The sequence below is a fragment of the Eublepharis macularius genome, chromosome 14 (assembly GCF_028583425.1).
Source record: "Eublepharis macularius isolate TG4126 chromosome 14, MPM_Emac_v1.0, whole genome shotgun sequence".
Classification (NCBI taxonomy): Eukaryota; Metazoa; Chordata; class Lepidosauria; order Squamata; family Eublepharidae; genus Eublepharis; species Eublepharis macularius.
In genome coordinates, this window is record NC_072803.1 from 16,160,195 (window position 1) to 16,182,521 (window position 22,327).

Genomic DNA, 22,327 nt, shown 5'->3' on the forward strand with positions numbered 1-22,327 from the left:
GCCTGATCTTGTCAGATCTCTGAAGCTAAGCAGGGTTGGCCATGATGAGCAATTGGATGGGAGACCTCCAAGGAAGACCAGGGTTGAAGGGGCAGGCAATGGCAAACCATCCCTGTTAGTCTCTTGTCATGTAAACCCCACCAGGGGTCACCCTAAGTCAGCTATGACTTGACAGCACTCTCCACCACCATTATCTATAGTACATCTTAAGGGCAGCATTCTTCCAAGAAGCTTGAGGTGATGCCTGTGGTTCTCTATTCCACATTTTCTCATCACAACAACCTTGGGAGGTAAGTTAGGATGAGAGAGAGTGTGTGCCAAGGTGACACTATGGATCTCATGGCCTTTGCATACCCAAAATGTTTTTACACAAATATATCTTGGTTGAGTTCAGTAGAAGAAAAGAAGGCAGGCTACAATTTGCTCCGAAACTTACAAGCCGTTGCAACTTGTTGATCTTTACCAGACCTCTCTTCCCCTCCCCAGCAAATCAGCGATTACTAAATTCAACACTGAATGACTGCGTTCATAAAACTGATAGCTTAGTCATGATGGAATCTCCCTTTATCCACAGCCAACAATTATTGCAAGATGATTATTCGGGCTGATTCCAAGAGCTCTGGATAATGATCACAACTAAGGCACAAAGCATGTTGTGCAGCTGCCAAGCACACAATAAAATGTGGACAGTCCCACTTCCTAAGAAGCTAATGCATGGTTGTAAGTCTTCTGTTGGAGTCGTGCAGATGGGCATTGAGAAAAAGCAGAGGCAGCTATGGTACCCTGCAGTTTTGTCATGTGCTAAGGGGTTTGGTGGTGATTGGCTGAGCTGCTCTGATGTCACAGAAGGTGTCCAATTGCTGGCAGCTAAGCTACTTTGAGCCTAGAGAAGAGCAGGACAGTCTAAAGGAAAGGATGGGTGGATGAAGGAAAATCTCAGGAGAGGAGGAATAAGAGCATGAGAAGATATTGGGCCTAGAGAATGGAAAGAAGACTGGGGATGGAGAGACCAACCGAGCAGTCAGAAGGGATACAAATACTTCGAGGCTGTGGGTGCATGGCTGGCATCAGAGGTTAGCATAGTTAGTCCTCTAGTAAGTGTCAGTGGTAGAGAAAGCAAAACACAAGACAATCATGCCGCCTGCTGCCCTTCCCATCGTGAAATGGGAAACTGACCCCAGAATCCCCTGGGACAGTCTTCTGTTTCCTGGTAAGAGGAGGAGCAGAGCCCCAACTGACTCTGTTGAGGCTACACAGAGTGTGAGAGAATCATGCTCTGCCCTCTCCATTTTAGCTGCAATCGAGGGAGGGGGAGAACGGAGCTTTGGGGCAGGGAGGGAGACGCATGGATACCCTGGGCTCAAGTTCCCATAAAGCCAGGGAGCTGCTTCTGGAGGGGGATGAGGAAGAGTGACATTCCAACATTGATCTGAAGCAACCACGGAAATTTCTGACGGTGGTCTTGTTTTGTTGGTATATCTCAGTAACATCCTAGGACACCATCCAAGGCTCCTCTCTCAGTCCTTGACATTCCTTCTGCCTCATCCCTAACAAAAAGACAGCTAAACTGGAATACCTTTTATTACTATCAGGGAGGGTTGGTTTTGTTGACCTGGGGTGGGGCAGGAGCAACTGGTGCCAGGATGAGAACCTTGTTTTGCATCTAAACCACAGCCTGGGCACACATGGCAAGCAGGAATGGTTGGTCAGAGGTCATCTGACGTAGCTGGAAGAGAACCTCCATGGAGGGAGACCGTGTACTTGTGCTGGAGGCAAACCGTCCATCTTGTGAGCTTTCCCAAAGCATGACTAAATAGAACCTCCATGTTCAGAAGAAGTCATCTTGTGGATACCAGAACCAGGAGCAACCAAATGGGATGGCTTTAGCCTCTGTATTTTGCTTGTAGGCCTTCGGGGACACCTTTTCTGCCACTGTGTGAAACAGGATGCTGGGCTGGATAAACTGGTGATCTGAACCAGCGGAGTTTTTCATACATTCTTATCTGTTTGCCTATGATTGGACTTGATGGAAATTTGATCTAAACTAGCCAGGCTGTTTCGTGACTTTGCTCTGAAGGTCATTCACTCCAGGGCTGATTTTGCTCCGTGTGTTCTCATGCCCTTTGATTTGTATCCTGCATGGCTACCAGTTCTTTGGCATGTCATCTTTCTGAAACTTTCCCATCCAAATCCATGTTCCTGGAAAGGTATCTCCCCAGGGCACACTCGGATCTATTCACTTTTTCCGTCCACTGCCTTTGTGGTGGGCTCACACCCAGAAGTCCCCTCTGAGCTCTTTCCATTGTACGGTTCATTCCCCACTGTTCTTTCCATCCTTCGTTTTGGCTCTTTCCCTTGGGGTAGCGTCATTGCTCCTGATGTTAATCTGGGATACAGTTTGTTCAGCAGGACTTTGGCATTTATGGAAAGGGCTTCTAATTAAGAAGAAATCTAAACAAGGAGAGTGTACCAGAAAGTTACTGCAGGGAATATAGTCAGACTCATAAATGTTATGGTGGGTAAGGCAGGAGAGAGGGGGGGATTCTGGGGTGGGCAGTACGAGCAACTCTTTCTTTGTTTAGAATAGTGTCTTAGCTTGACTTGTTATTTTTGACATTATTGTTGACAGGCCTCAGGAAGCTCCGGCTGATCTGTTCTGGCCTATCGCTGTAAAGAGGCTGCCTTCTTCATGTGGCTGGTCCCTTCCTCATTTGGATGTTGGTTGGTGCACAGGTTGAATCCCCACCTGGCATCCCTTAGTTCTGCAGCTCAGGACCCATTAGCAGAAAGGTGCTTCATCCCTAGAGGGCATTCCCAGTGCTGGCCACTATGATAATAACCAGCTGCCACCACCAAATGGTGACCCGAGATGACAGGATGTTCCAGTTTGGGGCACAGGTGCAAAAAAATGGGCCCCTCCCCCCTCCCCGTGTTATTGATGTTGGCATCCAGACATTGCAGCATAGAATGTAGTGGGCCTTTTTTCTGGAGGCATCCTCATCACACTAGGAATTCCCTTCCTCCTGAGGTCTTCAAAAGCCTGGGTCTGGGTATCTTCTGAAAGCAATGCTAACACTTCTTGTTTGGGCAAGATTTTGTGGGTGCAAATGAGGGGAGGCCTTTAGTGGCTGGTTTTATACACATATACCAGTGTTTTGATACGTGTTTCAAACTGTAGCTTGCCAAGAGTATTTGACAGGACACTGACTGACTAGATGAATGAATGTTTTACTAAGATAGGTGCTGGCCACAGTAACTTGATGAATCTTAGTAAAGAGTCCAGTTGCACCTTTAAGACTATAACCAACTGTATTGTAGCACAAGCTTTCGAGAACCACAGCTCTCTTTGTCAGATGCATCTGACGAAGAGAGCTGTAGTTCTCAAAAGCTTATGCTACAATAAAGTTGGTTATTCTTAAAGGCGCTACTGGACTCTTTACTGTTTTGAAACTACAGACTAACACAGCTAACTCCTCTGGATTGGTGAATCTTGTTCTGATTGTGAAAGAACTCTTATGTTTGGCCTGACTTGGAACTACAAAGGCATATCCCTCTCGGCTATTGCTAAACTGGATCAGTGGTATCGTTCCACACCATCTGGAAACTCACAAAGCCACTAAAATTCTCTGCTGGGATTCAGAATCTAGTTTCTGATCATACAAGCTTTGAAACCAGATTAAGGCAGCGGGCAGAACACAGCTATCCTGAAAAGAAGATATCTCTGCCTACAGTTTGTGATCTCTATTTCTGTAGAGATTCTTGCATTTAAAGTGTGTATGGTTTTCTGTTCTGAAGGATGCATTGGAATGCCTGTTTTCAATTGGTGTGTAAGATATTTTCCTTAAAAGGAAAAGAATGGGTGGTAGATAGAGATGGGCACGAACCGAAATACGAACCAAAGTTTGTGATGAACCAGGCTGGTTCATAGTTCGCGAACCAGCGGTTCATCAGAGCCCATTTCTGACGAACCGTCACAAATTTTAGACTGGTTCATTTGGTTCGTTTTTTGGTTAGTCACTGCAGACAGCCTGGTGCTGATCAATCAGTTTCCTAGGCAACAGGGGATGGACTTCCTGCAGACCTTCTGCTGACCCGGAAGTGGCCTTCTGCTGGTCCGGAAGTGACAATTTGCTGACCTGGATGTGCCATTTTCATGAACCAAATGAACCAGTTTGCGATCCGGGGCAGGTTTGTGAAAGTTCATGGTTATGTGGTTTGTGAAATGCGATGAACCATGAACCGCACGGTTCGTTTTTTCCCAGTTTGTGCCCATCTCTAGTGGTAGATGATCCTGAGGATCCTTTCGGACTTGTCAGAAATTCGTTTTATTTTGAAGCCTACTGTCAGATAATTTGCATCTGTACTATAGCCATTTAAAAGCTGTTTGCCATCTGTATCCACAGAGGAAAGCCACTAACACAGCACGATCCCTAGTTCACAGCCAGTCAGTAATCTAGGAAAGTATGGAAGTGGAACTAGCTACATGATGCAATGCTGCAGACAGCCACCCCCTCATGTGACTGTGCACACTGTCTGCTAAGCTTTTCATCTTGGTTATCTGAATCCAGAATATATGTGACAATGACCATGCTTGGAATAGTGAGAAATTCCTTTTCTTTTAGTTTGCAAATTATGCATTTCATGCTTGGATGGATGTGATTTTTTTGTGATTGCCAAGTTCCTTCCTTCCTTCTTCATTGCTCCTGCACCTTTACAGCTTGGCATGTAACAATTTAGCAAGGCTTCCCCCGCCCCCCAGAGCTCAGTGGTAGAAAAAGCTTCTCACGTTAAATTGCAGCCTGCTAAGGCCCTAGGAGAAACTACAGGGCCATTAAAGAGATGGAGACGTGGGCGTGTGTTCAGGCTCAGGGGCTGGGGGAGACCGTTTTTTGCAAACCTTGAACATTCTTGCTTTGGTAGCCTAGAAAGATGTGGAATTTCAGCTCCCCGGCAATGATCTTTCCTCCTTCCTTCCACCCCGGCTTCTTGCGCTCTCCCATTGGACTCTCCGTCTACGCTTGCTGGCAGTTGTTTCCATGAGAACTTTCTGCAGGAGGGCGCCACTGACAGCCCAGCCAACCGCTCAGCTGTTCAACAGGCCAGGTTCCGAGGCCCCGGCTTTGTCTTCTGTTCCAAGCATTGTGGTTTGCTATGTGTGTGTGTGTGGGGGGGAGGTACTCCTTCTGAGCTGCCCGAATTGTTGAACGTTACTGAACACTGAGGCACGGCCAGGCCCTTTGTTCCTTCTCCTGGGACCACAGATGCTCTTGGACAGCATTACTATTCTCACATAGAGGCTGCAGGTGGCTATGTAAGCCAGACCCACCTTGTCTTCCCTCCTCCTTGGCCATCACAACAGCCCATTCCCCACTGCAAGGGGAAGGACTGTGTGTGTGTGTGTGTGTTTGCGTAAGTGCTCATTCATGGTCCTGGAAGTTACAGCATTCCAAAGCAATGATTTTTAAAAACAGAAGACGATTGGCTTGTGGAAATTACATCATACTGTCTCCTCCCAAGCTTGCAGTGTAATGAGTCGTGCCCAGAGGCAGCTGTTTCTTTGAGACTGATTTTCAGTGGGGAAGGATTTCTTCCACACACACATTGAAGGCTGCCAAGTGACCAGTAGGAAAGGGGGCCGGTTTGCTCCTGGGTCTTTAAACAGCTGCTTGATTTGCAGAAGTCAACAGAGCTGTTCATGGTACAGAGAGAAGCATTATGCTCAAGTAAGGGCACTGGGTGTGGCAGCTGATAAAGGCACAGAAGCATAGGCAAATAAAAAGATGGCAATCGGATGCCCATCTCTTCTTTTGCAATCTTCTGTCTCTTGGCTTCCATGCCAGCATCTTTCCTACTTGCCAACTTCACTAAAATCTGACTGGTGGAGTGGGAGGGCAGTGGGACAAAATTATTTTAGACAAAACAAAAAAACCCATGCCATGAACATGAAAGAGAAATGCAAACAAATCCCACATATTGTTACCACCTCCCAGTAATAAAGAGCTGACCTTAATGAAGTTGTTCTTGTTCTGTTCCAAATTTCTGTTTCCATAAAACAGAACCAGCCTTTCACCTACAAAGCTCAAGGCATTTTATAAGCAATTTTTTGCAAGGAATTGGAGGCCCGGAAATAGATGGTGTGGCATATTCAAGACCATTTGGCCAACCAGCTTTAAGGAGGCTTTCCGACACTCTGAAATTTAGCAGGATCCCCCCCCCCCCACACACACACGTTGTATGAAAGGAGCCCGGCAACTGTAGCCATAGCTCTAGCTGTAGTCATCTTCTTCCAAGATAATGTTTCACACAGGCAAGTGTGTCTTTCTGAGCAACCTGAACCACTTTTATTTATTTACTGTATTTGTTTGTTTGTTTGTTTATGTCATTTATAGTCCGCCTTTCTCACTGAGACTCAAGGCAGATTACATAGTGTGAGATTAATATAATTAGTAGCGAGGACAAGGGCAGGCATCTCCATACAGTGTCAAGGACATTTCCATAAACAATGTCATAGGATTTTACAAAGTTATAGCATTAGCAAGGATCCAGAACATAGTCAATTCTAGGCCTGACATTAGACAACATGAAAAGTGAGGAGGAAGCAATGTATGGTTGAGGAAACTAACATTTTAGCCCTCTATATGCTCCATTGGCATAGCCCGATTTTGTCAAATCTCAGAAGTTAAGGAGGGTTGGTACGTGGATGGTGGACCACCAAGGAAGACTCTGCAGAGGAAGGCACTGGCAAACCACCTCTCACTTGATTGAAAGCCCTTTGCTGGGGTTGCCATAAGTCAGTTGTGACTTGATGGCACATACGTACATAAACTCCCCATTCCTCTAGGAACTGGCATAATGCAGCTTTCTTCGGGAATCCTCAGTGTTTGTATGTCACTAACCTTTACGCCAATCCTTCTCTACTTCTCAGACTCATTGCATGCCTAACAACTAAACATCCCTCACATACACACCCATAGGCAGAGCTTTTTTTCAGCGGGAACGCAGTAGAACGGAGTTTCGGCACCTCTTGAAAATGGTCACATGGCCGGTGGCCCCATCCTCTGATCTCCAGACAGAGAGGAGGGCAATCTAAACTCCCCTCTGTCTGGAGATCAGGGGGCGGGGCCACTGGCCATGTGACCACTTTCACCAAGGGCGATTTAAACTTTAAAGAACTCCCCCCTTGTTCCAGCTGACCCCAAGCGACATCATTGTGCAGTCCAGAGTTCCCACCACTGAGTTCCACCACCTCTTTTACCAGAAAAAAAGCCCTGCCCATAGGCATATCAGAATGCTTTCTTGAAGCATTGGTCGTGCCTGTTTTCCTTCTACTGTGTAAGGAACAGCATCAACTTTTAAAAACCTGTTGTCATAGAGTTCCTTCCAAGGAGTAAAAAGGTCTTGAAAGTTAGTTAAAAGATCTCTAGTGCATGCAGATTGCCTCGCACAGATCTAAAACCTGCACACACAGAAAACCGATTCTGATGTACAAAACTGCAAAATGTGATAGCGAAGTCAATTTTATACATACAGAATATCTACTAACTAAGCAAAACCAGCCAACTAGGACGATGTGAGAATGTAAGGTTCTCTACGTGAGAGAACCACAGGAAAAAAAATACACAAAAAACCAGGTTGTTAATTTTTTAAAAACGATGCCAGTAATTGATGCTTTTGTGAGTCATATGTTCCTATCGGTGTTCTGCCGTTTGTGGTCTAAGTAACAATAAAATATTTGATGTGCAACCCAAGACTCTCCTCCCTCAGTGACATTCTTAATGTGCAGGTGTGATGCAGCTCTCACATATTTTGTGACCTGAGATCCTAAGTCAGACTAAGAAAATATGAGTTTGGTTTTGCAGTACATAGTGCATTTGCGTCTGTAAGGGAAAGTTGCCTCTTCTGAGAAAAAAAAATTGCTACCGTTTCATTGATTTGGGACATGCATCTCATGCTCTTCTCTAGATTAGGCCCTCTGTAATGCCTTCATGCCTTCTCTCTTTAATCTCATTAATGTTTTGCTTGCTACTCAAAGGGTATTGGTTTTTCTTCCTCCGCAAAAATGCAAATGCAGAAAAAATAATGTAATGTGTGGGATTTCTACAACAAGCTTATTTAAACATTTATATCCTGCCTCATCTGAAGTTCAACGTGGTTTACAGTCACAGATAAAAACTCAGAATAGTTGCGCAATATAGGAAAACGACCAAAAAAACCAAATCCAGCGGTCCACGGAAAACAACTAGCGATCAATCCAAACAAATTGGTTGGAGAAAGTCTTTCAAAAGAGGGACAATTTCTAGGCCGGACAAAAAGCAAGTGGCTAAGATGCCACACGTCCTTTGGCAGCTCATTCTATAGATCTGGGGCTGCCACGACTAAGAGCTAAGCTACAAGCGACAAATGATCAAGTGGAGCGCAAGTGAACAGGGAGGAATACCCGTGAGTCTGTTCACTTGCCGTTCAAGTGTCATTCGTCACTTGTAGCTTGGCCCTGAGGCATGTGCTCTCACCATGGATGTCCATACCCGTCAACTAACAAGTCCTGTTAAGAACATAAAAACAACAACGCCCTTTCTCGTCCATGTAATGTAACATCTTCCTCCCTGACTAGCCGGTCAGGTGCCTCCAGAAGTCCTGCAAGCACTGAGGCCACAGCCTTCCTTTACTGTTGCTCCCCAGAACTTAGCATTCGGAGGTATCCTGCCTCTGAATATGCCATCCATCCATTTAGACATTGTGGATAATAGCTTTGGACAAAAGAACTGTCCTCCATGAATTTGTGCAATCCCCCTTTAAAGTCATCTGAGCAGAATGACCTCCGCCACATCTTACGGTAGTGCAGCAGGTTTGATACATCAGTTTTGCGTTAATTTAATCTATTAGATTTATATTCCGCCCTCCCCACACCAGCAGGCTCAGGGCAGATTACAATTTACATACATTTAAAATGCATCTAACAATTACACAGTTTAAAATTATAAATATCTATACATCCTAACATTTAAAATACATATATATATACATACACATATACTCAGCGGCATAATGAAATGCACTATATGCATACACAAGGCACCTCCCTTTCACCTTCACCAGAGCATTTACAGTGGAGCTCAACAGATGGAGGATGTTGCTAGTGGGGAGGGCACAGACCATGCTCAACTGGATGGGGGGATTCCGCCTAGCATCAACCATACGCCTGGCGGAACAGCTCTGTCTTACAGGCCCGGCGAAAAGACAATAAATCCTGCCGGGCCCTGGTCTCATTAGACAGAGTGTTCCACCAGGCTGGGGCCAGGACTAAAAAGGCCCTGGCCCTGGTCGACACCAGGCAGGCCTCCCTGGGACCTTCAGCTGATGTTTGCCGTTAGAGTGAAGAGTCCTCTGAGGCTCATATGGGGAGAGGCAGTCCCGCAGATATGCTGGTCCCTGTCCACATAGGGTTATGTGAAGAAATACTTCCTTTTTGTCTTGACTCTACTTCCCATCAACCTTTTCGAGTGCCTAGTTCTAGTATTATGAGACAGGAGAGGAGAAAAATTCTCCTTCAACTTTCTCCAGAGTGGGCATAATTCTTAAGCCCCTACGCTGCCCATCTTAAGTGGGCCTATGTTGACATGTGATCCCATTCAGAGATGTGGTCCTTCATACCACATCTTTCCAGCCACAGTTCCATGTCCCTCTCATCTTGTGCACAGTAAAGAAAGGAGGGGGTGAGTTTCATCTATGTCAGTAAAAGTCAGTAAGGATCCACAAATTTTAGTAATTGGTAAATATATCCAAACAGTTCCTGTATGGAATCGAATTTCTCTCTGAGTGATCTCATCTGTTGTAAATAATTGTCTCCCTAGTGGCTAGCTCATAGGAAGTTCTCAGGCCACTAATTTGGGTTTTGAGTTGCCAAGTCCAGGTTGGGAAATTCCTGGAGATTTTGGGGGTGGAGCCTAGAGAAGGCAGGGGTTTGGGGAGGGATGTCAGCAGGGTATAATCCCATAGAGTCCAACCTCCAAAGCAACCATTTTCTCCAGGGGAACTGATCTCTATGGCCTGGAGATCAGTTGTTAATTCTGGGAAATAGCCAGACACCACCTTGAAGTTGTACAAGACTGGAGTCCAGTAGCACGTTAAAAGCCAACTAGATTTCCAGGGTATGAGATTTTGAGAGTGAGAGCTCCCTTTGTCAGATTAAGGGGGGGGCAAGGAGGGGCAGCCAACCTTCTGGTGTTGTCTGGAGAAAATGGCTACTTTAGACGGTAGATCTATGGCATTATACCCTGCTGATGTCCCTCCCCCAAATCCTGCCTTCTCTAGGCTCCACCCTCAAAATCTCCAGGAATTTTCCAGCCTGAAGCTGGCAACTCTAAGACCAAATTAGTGGCCTGAAGACTACCTATGACCTAGCCACTAAAGAGACAATTACAATAGATGAGCTCTTTAAGGTGCTATTGGACCCCAGTCTTGCTCTTCTACTATTGACCAACTCAGCTACCCACCTGAAACCACCTGGAGGTTGGCAATCCTAACTACAGTAGGTTCATGTGCTTGGCCACATGTGGTTTGACTTGGACTCCGAAGACCTGGGTTCAAAGCCCCACTTTTCCACAGAGATTTCTTTGTGACCTCGAGCCATCAATCTCTCTCAACCTAACCTACATCACAGGGTTGTTGTTGCGAGGATAAAATGAGGAAGAGTGAACTATGCACACACTACTCTGATCTCCTTGGAAGAAAGGCAGGATAAAAATGTAGTCAGAAGAGAGAACACAGCACCGTTGCCTTAACAAGCGCCTGTGATGCTGGGATACAACCCAAAATAAAATGCCTGAAGGGGGAAAAATGTAATTTCAGAGTCTAAGCCATAGCAGTTCATTCATTAACATCCTCCCAATCCACATAAAAAACTTGATAAGAAATCTTCCACAGCATTTAACGGTGCCCAGTCCTCGAGGCAAGAAATTAAACTGGAAAGATCATATATAGAAGCTGTAGGGTTATTCTCTCTCTCTCTCTCTCTCTCTCTTTAACAACAGGAAATAGACTACCTCATTTTCATGCACTTAAACATACTCCAGTAGTACCTTTGGGGTTGTTTCCAAAAGAGTCAAAAATCAAATGCAGCCCAGCTGGTCCATTTCAAAAAGCAAACAATTGCACAATACCTGTTGTTAATAATACCCCTATGTCATATTATCTGTAAGTATAACTACATGTCAAATATTTTGGAAACACTCGGAGAACAATTGCCTTTCTCTTCCTTTTTACTACCTTCACTGCAAATAAGGTGCAATGTCAAGATTATGCTTTTAACCATCCTTTGATAGAGTGATGGGATACTGGCTGGCTTCCCTTTCTCAGTGGGCACAGTTAGATAGGCAGGCAGGCAGGCTGACAGGCAGGCAGATAGATAGATTTTATAAAAAGTAGCACTTATTTATCCCACACTTCCTTTAAAAACTTCAAGGAGACATGGATGGCTTATGATAACATACATTGCACAATAATCTTGTAAAACAGAGTCAGGTCAAGAAATACTAGTGAATTGTCAAAGCTACTTAACTTCAAAAAGAAGTTGAGGTTGGACCTAATAAGGGTTGGAGGGATGAGGAGTTAAATTAAATAAATAAAACATTTTGTTCCAGTGCCATTTCCCTGATTGAAACTGTCCTGGCCGTTTTAAATTCTGATGGGGGGAGGGCATTTTTCCTATTGGGCTAAAAGATGATGGGATTTGGATGAGAAAAAATGGCACTAGAACAGTTCCTCCTTCATAAGAAGGGTCAGACCAGCTCTCTGTCTAATCCAGTGATGGTCCCAATCCACATTCTCTCTCCCCATCCGTCTACTTTTTGAGGCTAAATTGCATGTCAGGGGATCCAGTCATAGCCTTCCAGTGCCATCATATGTAATTTGGCTCTGATTGTGGATCATTGGTGCAATCTTAAGAAGAGTTACTCCAGTCTAAGCCCGTTGATTTCAGTAGGTTTATACTGGAGTAACTTTTCTTAGGATTGCCCTTTATAATGCTTCAGCAAAGAAGCAATGGGTGAGGATAGCAATGGTTTCAGGGAATGTGGCGCACTGAGAGTAGGCTTGTAAATGTCTCTGGCCTTCTTGCTTCTTCCAGAAGAGGCCCTTGGGATCTCCCCCATCCAGAGAAAGGGGCATAAGGAATAATAATTGGGATCGATTAATAATATTATGGAGCATCATTTGTCACGAGTAGTACACTTTGTAAGACCTCAAATCAGGATGGAGAAAGAGTGCATCCCTCACCCTCCTCTGTCCATTATTTCTTCTGAAAGCTGTTTGGCTTTGGGTAGGTGGTTAGTTTCCTACTTTGGCACGGTTGCCAACCTCCAGGTGGGACCTGGTGGTGGGGTCTCCCAGAGTAACAACTGATCTCCAGACTAAAGCAATCAGTTCCCCTGGTAAAAAATGGTAGCAGTGGAGAATGACAGCACATTGTTGCTGAACTTAGGGTGGCTGGCTCCAGGTTGAGACATTCCTGGAGATGGGGGTGTTTGAAGCCTGGAGAGGTAGGGCTTGGGAGGGGCTGGAGCTCAGCGTGGTATAATGCCATAGAGTCCACCTTCCCAAACAGCCACTTTTTTCAGGGGAACTGATCAGCTGTAATTCCAGATCTCCAGCCACCACCTGGAGGTTGGCAGCTCTCTCCGCACTCCCTAGCCCTGCCTTCCCCAAGCGCCACAGTTGGCAACCCTACTCCGGACTCATTAGTACGGAGTCAAAGGAGCGGGGCAGCTAAAGCGTCTGCCTCTGCCCGTTCCCTTCCGCTGGTGGGCAGAGGCGAGTCCCGGTGGAGACAGCCGCGGCGGCGGCAGCCTCCTCCTTTCCCCGCAGCGCGCCAGCCGGGGGGCAGCGGGCGGCTCCCCGCCGGGCGTTTGAAGCAGGCCGCTTGGGCGGAGCAGGCGCGTCCCTCCCCCGGCCGCTGTCAGGGCGCGGAGGCCGGCCCCGCGCTCCCTCCTTCGCCTCCTCCCCTCCGCGGCAGCCCAGGACTCCTCGCCCTGTAACCGCTCCTGGGCTGGGGACTGGGGGGCAGGACCAGCGCGCCCAGCCGACTCGCCCGAGAAACGCCCCGGCAGAAAGAAGGGAACGCGGAAGGGAGAGCCCCAGAGCCCGTCGGGCCGCGCCGGAGGAGGAGGGAAGGCGAGCGAGGCGGCCCCGAGAGCCGGCCGGGCGGAGGAATCGTGCTCGCGTCGCCCCAACTTTACGCGCGGGAGAGGCGCGCGGGGCGGGGGCGCTTGCCCAGCCCAGGCCCCCGGGAACCCCCCAGGCAGCCCTTCGCCGCGCCGCGCCGCGCCGCGGGAGACTCGCTCGCCATGAAGGCGGCCGTGGACCTGAAGCCCACCCTGACCCTCATCAAGACGGAGAAAGTCGACGTGGATCTCTTCCCTTCTCCGGGTAAGTCGGTTGCATCTTCCCAGCTGCTGCGCCCAGGGTGGGGAGGGTCGCCGGAGGGACCTCGCGGCAGAGTTGCCAACTCCTGCTTGGGGGACGCCTGGAGAATTCGGGGTGCTGCTTGGGGAAGGCGGGGGTTGGAGAGGGGAGGGACCGCGGTGGGATGTAATGCCATCGAATCCCCCTTCCGAAGCAGTCCTTTCCCCCAGGGGATCTGATCTCTCTCGCCTGGAGATCAGTTCTCATGCCGGCGATCTCCAGGCGCTACCAGGAGGTTGGCTGCCCCACCTTGGGCTCTTGGGGATCAATTTCCGAGGGACCCAGGGTGCCTTTGGCTAGGAGCGGTCCGCTTTCGCTGCGGGATGGCTCCTCTTTCCCTGTCTGCTTCCCTGGACAAGACCGCGGAGAACATTTTCCCCGTCTGTCCCGATGACTGCTCGGTGACCCCCAGTCCAGGGCGGCTCGTTTCATTGCCGGCTCGTTTGATGTACCGCTGGAGATCTCCCTCCCCCCCTCCTTACCGAGGGAGGGTCGGATTCTACTACAGCCTTTATATTCATCTCTGCTTCACTGGGGGAAGGGAGCCGAACTGGGAGGAGTGCAAGATTCGGGTCCAGTAGCACCTTAAAGTCCAACTAGATTTCCAGGGTGTGAGCCTTCCCGCTCCCTTGGTCAGAGACATTTGGAAGAAGAGAGCTTTCACTCTCCAAAGCTCATACCTTGGGAATCTAGTTGTTCTTTACGGTGCTACTGGACCCGAATCTTGTTCTTCTCCTGTAGATTCCCACAGCTCCCCAGCGGACACTCTCTCAAACAGGAGTGTATATTGTAATCATTCCTGCCTCCCCTCCTCATTTCCCACCATACCAGCTTCAAAAGGGAGGCCGGGGAGATGCTCCTTGTTTGGCTAACCTAGGGGCGGCTCGCTCGCTCGCTGACCTAGGAGACCCTAGTCTGGACCCCCTTGCCGTAGGAAAGCCCTCAAAAGTCTCCTCTCTCCCCTCCCTTTGGGTGCGCTCGATTTGCGTGTGCACGCAGCTGTACTGTACTCCAGTAGTGTGGGAGAGGAAAGCAGTGAGGCTGTGTGGGCTGCAACCTAGCACGTCTCCCTCCCCGGCGCCCAAATTGCATACCGCTTTTTTAATGGCAGTTGGGATTTGCTGAAAGCAGCACATTCTGGTGATGCCAAGGAACAGATTTCGAGAAAATAGTTTGGGGAGGGGGGGAGTTAGAAGAAACTGTTGCCTTCAAGATGGCTTGGTTCACCTCCTCCCTGACTTTTCTTAATGCCTCCTTCAGTTGGAAACTCCAAAAGGCTTCTTTTGCTTTAGTGTTTGGTCTTCAGTTTTCTTTTGTGGTACCCTGGGTAGGCTTGGACCGGTTGGCAAGTTCGGAGGGGTTCATATTCCCATTCCGCCATGAAACTTATTGTGTGATGTCTGGCCAGTCGCTCTCTCTTAGCGACAACCTACCTCGAAGGGCTGTTGTGGAGATAAAATTTCCCTATGGGCAACATCCTACGCTGGAGGGTGGGGCTGGAGGAGGAGTAACATGGAAGGAAGGAAGGTTTGGAGGAAATTCAAATAAGGACTTTCAAGGAATTCAAGGGAGATGGAATTATTTTCATATATTGGCTTTCAGAAAATTCATTTCCCCTTTTAAAAACGTATATATAGCTTTAAAAATGGTGCACAGAAACAAAACCCAAACTTGCTTTCCCCTGTCCAGAAGTGCCTATGTATTCAAATAATAAAAATAATATCCTTTGTGTGGGGGTCTTTGGGGTGGGAGGGGTGGGGTGATCTTCCCCTTTAAGAATGTGCTAGAATCAGCTCAGCAGCCCCGTGAGACTTTGAAATGGCATTTGTGTAAAGTTTTAAATATCTCATCAAAGATTTTTATCAGTGTTCTGCACTGCTGTTGCTAAGTTGTCCCCCCCCCCCCCCGCAAGGGCTGGGAAAATTGTATGATGAAGGGGAGGGAGAGGCGGGTGTCTGATATTATCTTGAGAGATGGTTTCAGTAACATGTTGCTACGTTACCGTTACCATCATTAATTTTTAGCTGTTCTTGTCTGTGGTTAACACAAAGCCCAGTCCGGGCATACAGTGGGGAGGTTTGCTGCATACGTTCTAACCTCAGATGACTTGAAAGCTGGTCCCCAAAGGCAAACCCTTCAGCCCTTGACTTCAAGGGGAGGGGAAGGGGACTGTGATGCTCTTGCCCCTCCCCCCTGCAAAGGCCAGTAGCAAAACTTACATGGGGGGTAAAAATGAGTTTAATTCCAGCCCTTTTAAACTCTCCCCTCCTCACCCTGTGTCCCAACAATCGGCTTTTTGGGTCTTCTGCTTTGCTGATAAAATAAAACCGGATCCCTGTGGTGTCTTACGCAAGTTTTTATTGTATGCTGTCATGGACTGGAGTCCAGTTTTGTAGGCTGTCGTGGCCTTTCACATTTCTGAATTGACTCTCAAGCGTCTAGGAGAATTCACTTGGACTTCTGCGCATGCCAGCTGATGTGATGTTGAGTGGCATGCTGAGAAGGAAAAGTGACAACTAAAATTAAGTCTTACCTGTGGGTTCCTAAAGGACATCAATACCATTCTGGAAAGATGGGCACACCTAGCACAGACTGCTCTAAACGTTTTAGCTCTACGGAGCTCTGTGCAGTGTTTTTGGAAGGAATTGTTAGGTTGGACCCAAAGCATGCACCAAGACAGGGCCTACTTGATGCTCTTCAAAGATGTATACTTTATCCAGACTAGACTATCTTAACATACATAAAAAAGACACAAAATGAGTGAAGCAGTTGGCGTGAGAGAACCCCGTAGATGTTCGCTATGTGGCTGATAGGCAAGCCACTGTTCTTTAAATTCAGCCCCTCCCTTTCTGAGCCTACTTTATAGGGTTATTGTAAAGATGGTTGAGGTAATGTATACTGTAAAGCACTATAGAAAACCTAAATCATGATGGTAACATGCCTCATAAATAAATCCACAATAGTCACTACCTCACAAAAATGTTTAGTCATTTAGAGGGATAGCAACAACCTGGGAAGAAGTGGGGGAAGAGAAAAATAATTCTAGTTTGCAAAAGCAATTTTGAACATGCCAGAGTGAACAAAAGACTTGATAGATGTCCATAGTTCATCATGCTAGAGGCATTTGCAGGACAAAGAAGTCTAGCCAGAGATACCCAGATCTGAATGGGCAGTTTTGGGTATCCCTTTCTACTAGTACATTCCACATGTGAATCTACCAGCAGACAGATCTGTGTAAATCAAAGTCTTGATTATCTAAATGTTATGTATGTTCTCCAACTCAGTTGATTCATTGCTATTGCGGAACTTTCTGAATTTTGGTCTAGGGAACAGATACGTGAGTTTTGAAGATGTGTGTTTCTCAAGAACAGATCATAAGAAGATCCCTTCTGGATCAAACCAGTAGTCCCACTAGTCCAGCATCCTCTCTCACACAGTGGCCAGTCAGTTCCTTTGGAGGGCCAGCAACAGGGTGGAGAGGTCAAGGCCTTTCCCTGGTGTTGTCTCCTGCCCCTGGTATCCAAAGGTTGACTTGCTCTGAATGTGAAGGTTCTCTGTAGTCACCAGGGCTAGTAGCCACTCCATGAATCTGTCTAATCCTGTTTTAAAGCTGTCTGTGCCTGTGGCCATCTCCTGGCAGTGAATTCCACATGTTAATCTCTCATTGTGTAGCAAAGTATTTCCTTTTGTCCGTCCTGCATCTGTTGCCCAACAGCTTAATTGGATGCCTTCGAGTTCTAGTCTTTTGGAAAAGGGAGAAAAAACTTCTCTCCATTCTCTCAACCCTGTGCATAATTTTATAAAACTGTCATGTCTTCCCCCAAATAGTCTCTTTTCTAAACTGAAAAGTTTCTTATTTGAAAGTGGCCTCAGAGGAGAGCTTTCACTTGACTATTCCATGGATCAGTTGTTTTGGCTTCCAGTAACCATCTCAGCTCCATCTGAGATGTCAGGGCTTTCCTTGAAAGTCTTAAGTGGCCTGTGTCCAACATAACTAGGGGACAATGGTTCTGGTTCACTGATACAAGATTGCTTGTCTGTGGATTGTCCGGGGAGTCGATGCCCTCTCTGTACTTAGCTCATTTATTTATTTGGAAATTTCATATGCTGCCTCTCCAGAGAAATTGGTCAAAGCCAACTATAAAATAAGGCAAGTACAACAATTAAAAATCCAAATTAAAGCCAGTACAGCTGACTCATTTAGTTTTTTAAAAAGCATCATCGAGTAGACTTTAAAAACTAACAACCTATCAGAACAACAGCAACAGAAAAGCAAGCTAAAAATCATAAAACAAGCCCATAAAATTAAAAAAAAAATACCAACTAAAATCTACTAGGGCTCCAGGAGGTCCTGATTGGTTGTAACTGGTATAAAGGGAATTACCTCTTCAAGTAATCACATCTGGGAAGAACTGGCTGGTACCCATTAGGCTGAATGCAGAACACCAGCTCTTTATGTTGACTTTCTAGGGCAGGAGTTTCCAAACTGGTTGAGCCTGTGAGCTCTTTGGGATTTTGAGAACGGGTAGTGGGACCAACCAAGGGAGGTGGGAGCAGTCACAGAACATTGACAGGTTCCAAGCTAGGTGTCTTCCTATGTTGGAGATAGCTGTGTCTCAATGGGGCCTTCCTCCAGACCCCAAAGCGATACCTCCTGGGCTCTTCTGAACTACCTCCTGTTCCAGTGAGGTGGAGAAAAGCCAGAATTAGCTCTTTGCTTTGGGGGAAGAGTGCCCTGGGTGCCACACTGGGGATTGCTACCCCAGGGATCGATAAAACTTCTAGCAACTTGAGACTACACAAATAGGGTGGTGAAGGTTGCGCAAGCTGCAGTGCAAGGCTTTTGTTTTTCTTGATGGGTCACAAGGCATTACAGACCTGGCGTGCAGCCCGCAGGCTTTTCTAAGTGGCAAGATTTCTTTCATCCATCAGGGGATGGACTCTTTAGTTTTAATCCAGTTTCAATGGAGCACTTTTAACCTGAACTGGGTTTTTTTTTTGGTGGATGTTATTGATGATGCTGTGTGTGCGTTGGCTCTCTTTTGGTATTGAAATCATTCTTTGCTGGCAGCCTTGGGTATCTACATGGAAGGGAGAGCTTCATAAATAAAAAACAAATAGCATACTTGGGACACGTCTGCACATGAATTGATTGGGAAATGAGATATGTTCAACAGTGTGTGCAGTTCCCGCAGTGTACTTGTATCCTGGGCTTTTGCCATACTTATGCCACACTTGGCCTCTTGGCTGGAAGGGATAACTTTTTGGAAATAGGCTGCAGGGTAGGGATTCCCCGCTGCCTGTACAGGATATTTCAGAGGAAAATGTCCCTGCCTTTTTTCGTAATTCCTCTGGCAATTCCCGTCATTTGCAACAAGGAGCTGCCCAAGCAACACAATTTGAAAGTGACAGTGAACACATGTACAATCCACACACACTTGATTTTTCTCTATACATGCGTTGCATAATTCTCATGCTACATTCAACATGTGTACAACTGAGTGTGTGATTTAAATCCCACATTTATCTAGGTACTGATCCCTGGTTTAATGTGTAAAGTGAACACGCATTGGCTCTTTCTTAAAAACAGATGCACATATGTACAAGCAAGAAGTACGCGTGTTCCCTTTAACATGCAAACAAGGCTTGCAATGGTCCCTGAGTACTTGGACAGAGGAAAGCGACACTGAATCAAATAAATGCGTATCTGTCTCTCCGGTCCTTTGCTCATGCAGCCCAGATGTGGTTGTCCCCTCCCTGTTTGGTCCTCACAACAACCCTGTAAGGTAGGTTAGGCTGAAAGTAATTGGCCCAAGGACTTCAAATGAGCTTCATAGCTGAATGGAGATTTGAACCTTGTTAGGCTAACACCTAATCACTATACAATTCTGGCTCTCTCTAGTTCATGTATGTATTGAGCATTCATCATGCTATAGGAATGCCATTTTTCAGTGCAGATTCTACCTATGGCCTATTTTCTTTCCTGAAACATAACCTTAGTGGATCATTACTGGTTTAGTCCCTGTTACAAATATTGGGCTGGATCCAGCCAGTATTTATACTGATGGAAAAGAGGAGAAGGGGCAGGCAGTGTCCTTTGACCCTCAAAGGGGCTGTGATGGGCATTATGCAACCTGCATGGACAAAGATCCAGAGGAATTAGCCGTGTTCGTCTGCAGTAGCAAAATAGAAAAGAGTCCAGTAGCACCTTTAAGACTAACCAACTTTACTGTAGCATAAGCTTTCGAGAACCACAGTTCTCTTCGTCAGATGCATGGATGCATGGACAAAAGCTTTGTTGGAATAAGGAAGGGAACTGGGCAAGACTGAGCAAAAAAAGCTGACTCAATCCAACTCATTGTCTGTATTGTACAATGTAGTTTTGTAAATATGTTTTGTATGTAAGCCCGCATGTATAGTGATTAGAGTGTTGCGCTAGGATCTGGGAGACCCAGGTTCGAAACCTGCCCCAGAAGCTTCTCGGGTGACTTTGAGCTAGTCATTCTCTCTTAGCCTAACAAGGTTGTTGTGAAGATAAAATGGAGAAGGGAAGAATAATGTATGCCATCTTGGGAGGAAGGGCAGGATAAAAATGTAGAAATAATTAATAAAAATAACCAGACCACCTTTTTTTACTAGCCTGCCTTTCTGCACTTTCTTATGTTAACAATTTATAGTGTATCATTAGCCTTAAAGGGGAAAAATGCAACTCTCTTCTTGTACACAAATGCTGCTGTCAGTGCTCAACTGGAAGGGATTCTTTCATTACAATCCTATGCAGGGCTTTTTTTCTGGGAAAAGAGGTGGTGGAACTCAGTGGGTTGCCAGCACAGGGGGCAACTCTTGGTGGGAGGTGGTGCCTGTGGCACCACATGTGCGCGCACATGTCCCAGGGCCAATGATGTCACTTTGGGTCAGCTGGAACGGGGGGGGGGAGTTTTTAAAAGTTTAAATCGCCCTTGGCGAAAATGGTCACATGGCTGGTGGCCCCGCCCCCTGATCTCCAGGGGGCAATCTAAACTCCCCTCTGTCTGGAGATCAGGGGCCGGGGCCACCAGCCATGTGACCATTTTGAAGAGATTCCGGAACTCCGTTCCACCGCGTTCCAGCTGAAAAAAAGCCTTGATCCTATGCAAAGTAATTCCAGTAAGACCACTGAAGTGAATGGGCGTAGACTGGAGTAACTTTGTATGGGATTGCACTATTAGTCACCACTGGAGATGAGGCAAGTGGCTACATAAAAGAGTCTGAAGCAACGTCATACTGAATAACAGTCACTTCCAGCAAAGAGTGCAACTGGAATATCATACACGTGTTTTGAGTGTGATGATGCTATCTGGCTGATGAACCCTGAGAGAATAAAAGGAACTAGCATGCAGATTTTTTCTTCCCCCCAAAGGGGAGGTTGAGTTTGTGGAGGTTTGATTTGTCCATCAGATCATGCCAGGGAGAGCTGTTTAAACTTTAACTCTCCAAAGCAGTCATTGGTGCAGAGACTTGTGCGTGGGTCGAAGAAAGGGAGCTTAAGAGTCTTTTTGTTGTCTTGGGTTCTGGGGACTTGCAATGGGTGCGAATCAGAAGAAAATCTGGCGTTTTCATGTACTTTGGTTGTGAGAGAGGCTTTTTCCTCCCAGTTCTCTTCCGATCCGTTTTCTCTCCGGCACGTTAACAAGCCCATTAAGTTTAAATCTGATTCTTCCTGTGCGTTGGAAGACTGCGGGCATTTTTAAAGTTGACCCAAAGTTCAAACTCTGGCTGAAAGAGCGCTTAAAAACCAAAAAATGATTTCTTATCAGCTTAGACTTGGCAGCTTCTGTGTTGAGCAAATGAAGTCATGTTGCAAGACCAAGAGGTCATCGCTGTTAATTATGGGTCTTAATCCCCATCCCCCACTTTAATGGTTTCCACAATTGATGTTGTGCCTCCCGTGGAGATTCATCTCATGGTGAGGTCCAGCCACACACCCTAGAGGGGCAAGAACCCTGTCCAAAGCCAAGTCTTCGGTCCCCACGGAATGTTTTTATTGTGGTATTTACAACACTCCACTTTTCTACCCAATGGGAACCTAAACACCCGCATTTTCCTCCCCCCCATTTTATTCTCTCACAACAACCCTGTGAGGTAGGCTAGGCTGAAAGGGTGTAACTGACCCAAGGTCACCCAGCAAGCTTCAGTAGCGGAGTGAGGATTTGAACAGGGTCTCCCGGACCCTAGTTTGGCATTCAAACTGCTGCACTACACTGGCCCTCGATAGGAACATTACTTCATCCCTGTGATAAACTCTTAAAGCCCACTGACAAGCCTTTGAAGGTAAAAATCCTAGAAAGCAGGCAAGGCCCTGACCCCCAACAACAGCATAAATACTCATATGTCCAAACAGCTGCAATTCAATAAAAATGTTTTAACAGACGGAGTTGATGAAAAAAAGTTATAACCAAGAGGAGGAAGGATGACAGATAAATTATTTGTCACATTTTTGTTGGAACTTCTTTTCTTTTATCCTTCCATCAACTCTATGAGGAAAGTTAAGCTGAAAGAGCAGGACTACTTTTCCAGTGGGCTTCATGGTCGAGTAGGGATTTGAATTTTTCTCTCTGTGGCTTTTCTGTGTGCTGCTTTGTCATATAACACACCCAAGTTCTAGAATACTGGGTTCTCTGGCCTCTATTCCCCTGGCCCTTCTTTTCTCTGCACCTGTGTGTGTGTGTGTGTGTGTGTTTGCGTGCATCTGGCAGAGTGGGTGTTGGCTCACAACAACTTCTGCCGCATTTTTTTTTTTTTTAGTCTTTACGGTGCCGCGAGTTTAATTGGGCCTGCAGCAGACTAACAAGGCATCTGCTGTTTTTTTTTTTTTAAAGGACCATCCTAA

At 46.5% G+C, this 22,327-nt stretch overlaps 1 protein-coding gene across 3 annotated transcripts in view; it reads left to right on the top strand.

Annotated features, from left to right (window-relative positions):
• Positions 1-22,327, top strand: part of ETS1 (ETS proto-oncogene 1, transcription factor) — a 118,360-nt gene that overhangs the window by 35,645 nt on the left and 60,388 nt on the right. Inside the window, exon 1 of one of the 3 annotated variants that reach the window (XM_054998583.1) lies at positions 13,093-13,422. The exons of the other annotated variants lie outside the window; for them this stretch is intronic. Coding sequence (XP_054854558.1) covers positions 13,341-13,422 — 82 coding nt within the window. The 5' untranslated portion in view covers positions 13,093-13,340. Of the gene's footprint in view, positions 1-13,092; positions 13,423-22,327 lie in introns of those variants that run through there. 3 annotated transcript variants of the gene reach the window in all.